This window comes from Euphorbia lathyris, chromosome 5 (genome assembly GCF_963576675.1).
Source record: "Euphorbia lathyris chromosome 5, ddEupLath1.1, whole genome shotgun sequence".
In the NCBI taxonomy this organism is placed as follows: Eukaryota; Viridiplantae; Streptophyta; class Magnoliopsida; order Malpighiales; family Euphorbiaceae; genus Euphorbia; species Euphorbia lathyris.
In genome coordinates, this window is record NC_088914.1 from 53,134,499 (window position 1) to 53,145,027 (window position 10,529).

The window sequence follows — 10,529 nt, forward strand, 5'->3', positions numbered from 1 at the left end:
TGTAACCGCCATTAATGGAGCATTAATGGAGACCTTCTAGTTGCTGAAGGTTACGACTTCCTAGCTATAAATAGCCTACATCCCTAGGCTATCAAGGTACACTTTTACTTACCCTTTGTCAATTCAGTTTGCTCTCTTGTTCTTCCTTACTGACTTTGGCATCGGAGCTTCCCCCCGTCGAACCCAACGATGCCCCCATAGGGACGGAAGACAATCAGAAATTCTCCACAAGTTATCACTTCTAGCCGCATGCAACTATTAAATTAATTTTCACAGAATTATATTTAATCTTTGCATAACGGAATGAGTACGCGAAATGTGATTAGCAAATCTGAAACATTCCCCCAGAGCTATAAGAAGACAGGTTGATTCTGTCGTTGACCTTTCCGTATTAGTTACAGTATAATTTGATCCTTTATCAACTACATCCTTGAACTGAATCTTATGACTATGGATAATGTCAAGTCACATATAGCGAGACGTTCGTTTTACTTGTACAGGCCGAGTCAACTCCAATTAGATAGGTTAAGTGAAATCTGTATTTCAAGTCTTAAGCTATCACCTTGCAAGGATTTAGAGTCGAGTCTTCCACAAGCGATCCATGGACGTATCTCCCATTTATCGGGAGTGACAAATGCTCAATCCAATGTATAATTATCCTGCAATTACTTTCTGTGATACCCAACGTCTGCCGTTCACACCCCAGAGTCATCTCTGTTATGGATCGTGTTACAACAGGATCAAAGCATCACATTCCGTAATCCAGAATCACCAATTAACATTCCTTTGAATCTGAGGATTACTTATACCTATTAATGCCAATGAGATGAACAGGTGACAAGGATGAATCTACCCATCCTGTTATCTCAAGTCGGGTCCCCAATCCTAATGAACTTCTTTTCATTGGATCCATGTAACTGTCTAGATATTTGTATATATGAAGCTTGTGAGATCAGCTTTCTGTCTCGACAGAAGACAATGTTACATGCAAGTCTCAGCAGTGATATGTCAATCCTAAACATATTACTTGACTTGGGGTGGTTTTAAGTTTATTAGTTTATCATAAAGTTTCGTCCCACTTCATGCTTGTATGAACACTTTATAATCACTTTAAACAAACTTATGGATTTCCTTTTATTAGACTTTATTTAGTTCTTAAAAAGGGATTGTCTTTATATAGTTATGAAACCACATCTCATTAAAACAAACGATATAGAGAACACTTCATTTACATTAAGTTTGTATCCTAGAACAATTGTCTATAGGACACTAAACCCCAACAATGTTTACATACAGGTACCTCTATATGTTGGTTTGCACACAAATAGTACTGTTTATTTTCATGCATGTTTATTAACACAAATAGTACAAAGTTTATTTCCATGCATGTTTATTAATTATGATATTCATTTGATGACTTTTTGGTGCAAATTTGTGATGTTACAAATATGAGTATTGAAATTAACTTAAAATTACCAATTAGCTATGATTTGGTTCTATATATATATAACTTGTTTTGAGGTGGTTGTGATTGTGAAGATACAATCTTACCTGATGCCAAACCTCGCACTGTTCGTCAACAAGTTAAGAGAGCATGTAATACTCGTTTTCCTAATTGTAAGTGTTGAATATGACATTATTAAATACATGCCATTAAATACTTATATGTTACTTTACTGTCTTTTACCTTGTGGCAATACAGTCTCGGAATTTTTAGGCAAAAGATCAACTTTGTTCCCGTGGTCTTGCACGAGTTATGGAAGTCTGTAGAGAATGGGCACAACAAGTAATGGTATTGAAAGCAAAGGGGAGTTTTTGTTAGTTTAAATTAAATGTTAGCTAAGTGTGATTTTGTTGGTTTTAAGTCGAATTTCGTACATGTATAGTTTTATGCATGCGATTTGTGCACATTTTGGTGTATGTACAAGTTTAATGTTATCTATAAAGGTTATTTATACATTATTCATTATGTTGGGATTGTACTTTGATTATATATACAAGTTTATGAAAAAGGTAAAAACTAGTGTTGTCCCAAAATAGAGTGGCACTAGCAAGTGCACTAGGTCCAAGTAATAAAATGAAAGTATATTATCGTATCCACATGGATAGGACGATTGAAAATCAAGATTCTTTTTACAGAACAGTCAAGTTCTTATAACGGAAGATCATATGACTTAAAAATGAGGTTTTAGTGATTAAAACTAATTGCAAAATAAACACAAGATTAATTAAATCTAAGCAGTTGCTAAGCATGCAAAAATAAGACCAGTATGATTCAGATTTTAAAGAGAACATGCTAGAAGCGCAACCATACGATTAGTGAACAATCAGATTTTCCCTTTAATGAGCAATATTAGGCAATATTATGCGCATCCATCTCTTTCCATTCAGGAAATAAAGCTATAATATCTATAAGGTCAATAATTGTTGATAAAGAATGTTGCTCATAAAGTTGAGGGTTCACTTATTTGGAAGATCCTGCTTTATTAGTAGACTTTTTCTGGGTTTTTAGAGATTTTGGTGGGTTTAGACTTTCTCGGAGGCATAATGGTATTTTGAATGTGAATAAAAGGTAAAGATTCTTCAACACTCTTAATGATGGGAGATTTCTTGGAATTTTTATGAATCAAACTTTCCATACAACAAATTAAAGTAAAAGGATGAGAGAACTTACTAGTTAAGAGCTTGAAAAGAAGAAGAAAAGAGGTCGATGTAGGAAAAAACACCAGGATACACTCTCAACATAATTTATACTAGCTCGTAGGAGGCAAAGAGGCCACACATTTAATCATCATCATTACACTCTACTTTGAGGGTTGCTTGAAGGTCTAAAATCTCGAGTAAATACAACTATGCATGCAAAAATAACATTTATCAAGAATGCAGAATGCAGAAGGTCGATGTGAGTGAATGTAGAATGATGTCATCCTCATGTGATCTGTCAAAAATTAATAACATCATTCTGCACACCCGTTTGATATCATGTCGCACACTCACCCACTACTCTCATATCAGAAAAGAAAGATGGTGACATGTCACTCACTAGACACAAACTAAGAAAATCGATAGGTATTATCGGTATTGACGTGATCCAAGCTTAAACCAAAGAAAACCCTAACCTTCAATTGAATAATCAAACGAAGCCCTGAACACTTTGAATTTCAAGTTTCGAGGGGCATTTGATATTAGGCTACTATTTAATGGTACACGTGGTCAAATAGGGTAGTCTTACTCACCAGAGTAACCACCATTCACATGTGGCTTAGTCAATTAGAGTCATAAAGGGAGTACACACCCTCACTCTCATTTTACGTCGAAATTAGCAAAGTAGTAGGTGTGTTTCCTTAACATAACCGTTATTGACCCTCCCATTAAGAAATTTCCATGTGATCTCATACTTAAATCTAGGGCACATTGCCTGAATCTACTATAAATACAAGGTACATCATTAAAAAAGATACACAATCATTTTATTAGCTCACCTAAGCTTACATACTTTTTAGTATTATCTCTCACTGACTTAGATATCGTAAAAAATTGTTTGTTTCCGACTCCTCTCTAACCACTTTTCTATCTTATTTCGGATGATCAATGGATCCATCAAGTTTGGTATTAATCATATCAGATATAAAATGAATAAGCTTCTTTTAAGTGAATTAAATATTTACTGCCAACTAGTTTCACAATTAGAGGTTTAATATGATAAAAAAAATGATCATGAATATAATATAATGAAATAAAATATTAGAAGTTCAAAACACTAATGCCCCGTTTGGTAAGATGTAATGGGCTTCATAATGGAATGACCATTACATTCAAGGCTCATTACCATGTTTGGTTGCATGTTGCAAATTTGTTGTAATGGAATGAGAAAACCATTAGTTAAATTTTGTTCAACAACTCTTGTAATCTCTATTACATAGAAAAATTATTTGAATTCCCATTACATCCAAAACATGTAATTCTAATTCCTATTTTTAAAGCTCAATCTAACCTCTCATTTATTAAATCTCACATCTTATCATTATTAAAAACACATAAAGAGAAAAACATGAAAAATTGAAAACGCAAAAAATGAAAAAATAACGGAAAACCGGAAAAAAAAAACAAAAATCGGTGAAAATGTTGAAAATGGAAACTAAAAAACGAAAAACTATTCATTAATTTATTGATTTCAGTTAATATAATTTTGTATTTGATTTTGATTCAATTTTTTTTTCATTTTTCGTGTTTTATGCTTTTCAAGTTTTTCTCATTTTTCATGTTTTCATGTTGTTCGTTTATTATAATTATGTAAATAAAATTTTATAATTACATTTAATTTGGAAAACATAAGTATTGTAATGGTCATTACATTCTATAATTTTGTTTTTATTTGTCAACCAAACATTGTAATAGAATCATCATTCCATTACATTACATTACAAATTTGATTACATTACAACTTTGATTACATTACATTGCATTACGGCATACCAAACGGACCCTAAAAATCATACTAATAATTAAGGATGATCTTATGGTGCTTTTTGAAAAAAAAAAAAAATTTATGATATTTGCAAAATCTAAAAGAAAGTTCAGGGACTGTCTAAGTATTTTGCGGGAACTTATGATGTAAACATTCGAAATTGGGGCTGTCGGAATAATTAAAAAGAGAGGTATAATTGGTTTCATAAACCCTACTTACCTGTCTTCTTCATCACTTGCCGCTTCAACTGTTTACGTCCTTAAACCCTCTTCCCTTCTCATAAACCCCCGCAGCCATTCTTCTTTTCTTCCAATTTTTGTGCTCTTTCTCTCTGTGGTCTGAAATCCACATTAAGCTTTTCTTAGAATTCAACCATGAAGAGTAAAAACCCTAAGAAACGCTCAGCTCCCAAAGGCAACAGCAAGGGCAATAAGTCTTCCATAAATCAGGATCCTTTCTTCAGTGCCCAATCCAATAAACGCTCAAAGGTAAATTACAACGATGACTACATTGACTCCGGTGACTCAGAGGAGGAAAACGGATTCTTAAGCGGCGGGGAAGAGAAAGATTCGGATGAAGAACAAGAAATGGATCAATTTGCGGAAGAGACTGTAAATGAAAAGAAACATCGCCTCGCCAAATCCCTTTTAGACAAGCTTCGAGTGATTGATCAGAGGCAAAAGGACGAAGGAGAAGATGTGGAAGACAAACAGTTTGAGAGGGAAGGGGAGAGGGATACTCTCGTGGCTAACAAGTTGCTCAAGGAGCAGCTCGAGGACAGTGGGCGATTGAGAAGAGTCATTGCTTCCAGGTAACAATTAACTGATGATTTTTATTTATTTTTTATTTCCAAGCAGATATGGTGTTTCAGTTATTGTTTTATCCTTTAGTATTCTGATATTAAATATGTTACGCTAATTTTAGGTTTTAAAACGTGTTCGTTACCTTCTGTTGAAGTTCTTGAGGAAGCTAGGAAGTTTTATGAAATAGGTTATTTCATTTTTCTGTTAGCTATTGGATGAGCTTTTTTTTATTGATGTTTTGAATTTATAATGTTCGTTTTGTTGGTGTGGAAATGGTCATACTAATACCTGGTGATTCTTAGATTCAAACTTGAACAATGCACTTGCTGCCTTCAAGGAACCATGTTTGTATTTATGCCAATAACATGCATTTTGTTTCTTTCTAAGAAGTCTGATGCTCATCTACAATTTAGGATTGAGAAGCCTGAAACTGTTGGTGGATTTGAGGACCTTATCAAGCACCGGCACTCTGTTACTGCTGTATGTATATCTGATGATGAATTGAATGGCTTTTCTGCTTCCAAAGATGGCACAATTTTACATTGGGATGTAGACACTGGAAAAGGTGAAAAATACAAATGGCCCAATGAAGAAACACTGAAACTTCATGGAGCCAGGGGCCCAGAAGCTAAAACTAGAAAGCATAGCAAACAGGTTTTAGCGTTGGCTGTTAGCTCTGATGGTCGATACTTGGCAAGCGGAGGATTGGATCGACATGTTCACCTGTGGGACACACGTACAAGAGAGCATATTCAGGTAGACTTGTTTACCCAGGTGTACTGTCGGAGCACCGTGCAATTTAAATGAATGAGAAAAACTCTGTTGCAGATGAGTCCCACATGCACCATAATGATTTGAAGTGTGGAGAAATTTTTGTTTTACACCACTCTTGCTTCATTGAAGGACACTGTTCCTTCTGTATGCCACTTGAACTTATTGCTATCAACTGAATGTGCTATACACTGCTGCATGCGCCACCTGATTAATTTTTTTGTGCAAATTATTTGATATTATATGTAGAGGTGTCCATTTCGTGTTTCGTGTCAAAATCATGTTATCTCATATATATGTTCCATATGGTTTTTTATGTTATAAATGCTAGAAAAATGATTTTCGTGTCAATCGTGTCGTGTCAGTCGGTTGGTCTCTATAAATCATGTTTTCGTGTCAGTAATTGGCACTCCTAATTATATGCACCTAATTCTGTCAATGGAACATTCATGAAATGTTGGAATTGATGAGTCTTACACTGTATTATTATTGATAAACATCTTTGCAGGCTTTTCCAGGTCATAGAGGCCCTGTTTCATGCCTGACTTTTAGGCAAGGGGCTTCTGAACTTTTTTCTGGTTCATTTGATCGATCAATAAAGATATGGAATGTAGAGGACAGAGCTTATCTGAACACATTGTTTGGTCTCCAGAGTGAAGTATTAACAGTTGATTGCCTGCGGAAAGAACGGGTGTTGGCTGCTGGACGTGATCGAACTTTACAGTTGTTTAAGGTTTGTAGTGTCATCCTATAACGTTTGGAGCTCCATTGGTTTTAAGTAAAAACTTATTTTGTTCTTTAGCTTGCTACCACCATCAATGTGGTTACTGCCCTGTTAAAAAGTGAATTTTATTAGAAAGGGGAAGCAAAGTTCAAGCAAATTGGTGCTCAAGTTCATTAAAAATTGGGATTAGAACAATTGTTTTTTTCCACTTTTGGGCACTGTGGCACACAATTATATATGGGGTTAACTCGTGAAAGGAAAGACTAAACTTATTATACGACCCTTTTTTTAAGAATATTATAGGATCCCCTTTTGGTTTAATGCTTTGAAGTCATATGTTTGAATTTTGTCTTATTTAATGGCGTGTTATTAGTAACAAAATTCAGGCTAGTGTGTGTCTTCATGAAGGATGAGGCTTTATAATTGTTTTTACACTACCATTTACTTAATGTAGAAATGAATTATTGGAATGGAGACTATTTTTTTTCTTTTATAAAATGCTATTGAAAATGGTGGAGCAATGGACTAGCAGCTGGCATTTATTAGTTCAGAATATGTCCTAATTTGATCTTTACATGGCCTTCAAACTTAATAAGAACCAATCGAGCTCTAGTTGTAAAATTTTGATTGGAAGTATAATTGTTAATTGGATTGGCCACATGACAAACTCTGTAGGAGTGATGGCAGCATGCTCAACTAGTAATAATCAATTAAAGGACTTATCTGACTCCAATCAACTAATGGATTTATTTTAATAAAATATTTTCACAAATTCGATTGCTTATATTCATGGCCTAATTTTAAACATACTCCAATTAGTTTAGTTAATAAGCGAAAGCCTGATATAGTAAAATTGCTCTTTCCTAAAAGTCAGATGCACTTTTTATTTATTTTCTCTATTTTTTTGTGTTTCTTTACATTTTTATCTACACATTTTTTTTTATTTGTTTGTTATGATGTGATATTTCAATTGTGTTTTAACTTATTGCATTCTACCAATAGGTCCCTGAGGAGTCAAGGTTGGTATTTCGTGCTTCAGCATCTTCACTGGAATGTTGTTGTTTTATTGATAATGATGATTTTTTATCTGGATCTGATGATGGAAATATTGAGCTCTGGACAATTCAAAAAAAGAAACCTCTCTACACTGTTAAGAATGCTCATGCTTTGTTGACCAACCTCGAGAATTTTGAACAAAAAGATAATGGAAATATCTTTAGTGGTCATAAGGGTAATCTTTTAAACCTTTTTCTCATTTACTACTTTTATGGTGGAAGACAAATGATGTTTATTCAGGGATAGAAATGGTTTTTTTAAAATGTATCTTACTGCTGATTAGTGTTCTCTAATGTTGTGAATTTATGTTTTGAACAGCATGCTCCTGGGTGAGTTCCGTCACTGTTTGTAGAGGCAGTGATCTTGCTGCATCAGGAGCTGGTAATGGTTCTGTCCGCTTGTGGTCTGTTGACAGTGCTCCCAAAGCCAGCATTCGGCCGCTCTATGATCTTCCATTGGTAAGTGAAAATATTATGAAAGATAGCTCAATTGATGTTTATGATCGAATGTAAATCATTAGTTTTTTATATGCTATTGACCAGTTCATAGACATTGAGATAACACCTTGTTTTGAACTTATTTTGTCAAAGCACTTTCTCAAAGATTTGCTTAGCATTTTTAGCTTTTGTTTGTCAAGAGTATATGTACCTGTAGGGTTTTAGAACTTCATCTTCTCAACTCTTATGACAAAGTTATTTTGACATGAGAATGGCAGGAAGCCCTTTTATAAGTGTCACATATTTGTCCATCAACTTATATTGCTCCTATGGTTAATGCTTCAAATGTAAGTTCGAGAGCAAAACTAGAGGCAAGATCAGCTCTAGTATATTCTTTCTTTGACATAAATTAGCTCTAAATGTGACAGAGAGCAGCAGGAACACCTTTGCTGTTACATAGTTGTACGGTGCATTTTTTGTTTGTTCTTACCTGAGAAATCAATGTTGCTTGTCGATCCATGTTGATTCAGGATGTCGTTGATCTAGTTTGTGTTGAAGACTGGCAGAGTAGTTTGTGAACAACCATTTCATTAAATGTCAACCAAGAAGCTTCACATGAATGATAGAATGAAAAGTACTTTGACTTTAAATGCAATGTAGTCCTAAATTTTTAGTCCATAAGCAATTGGCCCTAATTGATGACCTCTTTGTTGAACTCTACCCATTTTTTTCTTTTGGATGAATGCACCCAAGACATATCTCATCATGAGTATTCAACTAATTGCAATGGTAAGTATACTCAAAAACTTTGCCAGCTCAAAACCGATGATGAAGTTGATGACACTAACTCAATGCCCATATATTGGTTTTTGGTAACTCTGCTGTGGAAGTAAATGTGGTTTTGATTAAACAAATTTGACATACATAGCTGTCTCCTATATTTGCTGCATGAAATATTAGCAGCAATTATGAATCACCATGGAGATTAAGTAAATTTTCCAATCTTAGTTTGATAAACTGAACTCTAGGGATCAGATGTGAAATGTGGGTAGCTTGTACATTGTAGAAATAGGTGTTCTTTCATGGAATGTTATCTATAAAGATTACACACAATTTCTTTTTCTTCCCTGTTTGATCTGGTTGCTTATTTTCTTTTGCTCTTTTTTTTTCTCTTATTTTTGGGTCCGCCAGTTGAGTTAGTTGTGCAACTTGGTATCTGTTGAAGCTCCTGTCTTGCTAACCAAATTTATTTATTGCATTGCAGATTGGGTTTGTAAATTCACTGGCTTTTGCAAAGTCTGGAAGGTTTCTTGTTGCTGGAGTTGGTCAAGTGAGTGAAACCTTTTATTCATTCAACAAATTCTCTTTAACGTTTTCTCTTTTGGATCTTTCATTTATTTTATTCCCTTGAATCTAAGAGGTCCTTTGAAAGTCGAATAGTAATTGAATAAGAACTTTTTGAAAAAAAAAAAATAGAAAAAGTGACAAATAATTCTAATCCAGAGTTTCAGAATGGTCCGCTTGCCTATACTCTTAACTACTGCCCAAGCTGCGGCTTCAGTAAAAAGCTTAAGAATTTCTTCTTTCTCTTCTCTCATGGCCTATTTTTCTAGAATTATTATGAACTTGGTCAAAAGAAAAACCAACTCATCTTTGGGGGAAATCATTTTTTGGGCATTGACGAACTTATCAAATAAAGAAACAATACATCATATAGATTCTGACAAGTTTATCAATAAAGATATTACTGTGACAATACACTGCTAGAGAGAGGTGTTTGCATTCTCTAGCTTATGGTTTCTAAATCATTTTGTGGCTGTGCTTGACAAAAATTAATATGATAATCACATGGTGTAATGCACCATCGTAATGAATGGAGTTTAATTTAATTGCATGTGCTGTAGGAACCTCGACTCGGAAGATGGGGAAGAATTTCGGGTGCTCAAAATGGAGTTGCTATTCAACGGCTAAAATATTCCTAGGATATTATTATCATACAAGTCTTTCAGCTTACCAGTTTTGACCACTTAGAGAAATTCTGATCCTTGTTTTTTTGTAGTGGAAAGTGTATATTTATTGGTTGTAATCTTCTTTTTCCATCAATTAGTTTTCTTCCATTAAAAAGAAGAAATATAGGAAGGAAGGTATTCCATCTCCCCTGCTTCTGTTTTATTTCCATTAGAAAAAGCTATTGAAAAATCATGTTGATTTATAGATTTCATGGTGTCTGAAAGTGATTCAGACAACTCAAAAAGGTTGGAATTCTTGTA

At 34.2% G+C, this 10,529-nt stretch overlaps 1 protein-coding gene across 1 annotated transcript; it reads left to right on the forward strand.

Moving 5' to 3' along the window:
• The first annotated feature begins 4,671 nt into the window (after nucleotides 1–4,671).
• On the forward strand, nucleotides 4,672–10,529 carry LOC136230532 (U3 snoRNP-associated protein-like EMB2271). Its single transcript, XM_066019613.1, has 7 exons — nucleotides 4,672–5,279; nucleotides 5,685–6,027; nucleotides 6,551–6,775; nucleotides 7,769–7,997; nucleotides 8,141–8,280; nucleotides 9,524–9,589; nucleotides 10,164–10,529. The coding sequence occupies exons 1-7, from the start codon at nucleotides 4,843–4,845 to the stop codon at nucleotides 10,239–10,241; spliced, it is 1,518 nt and encodes a 505-aa protein (XP_065875685.1). The 5' UTR covers nucleotides 4,672–4,842; the 3' UTR covers nucleotides 10,242–10,529.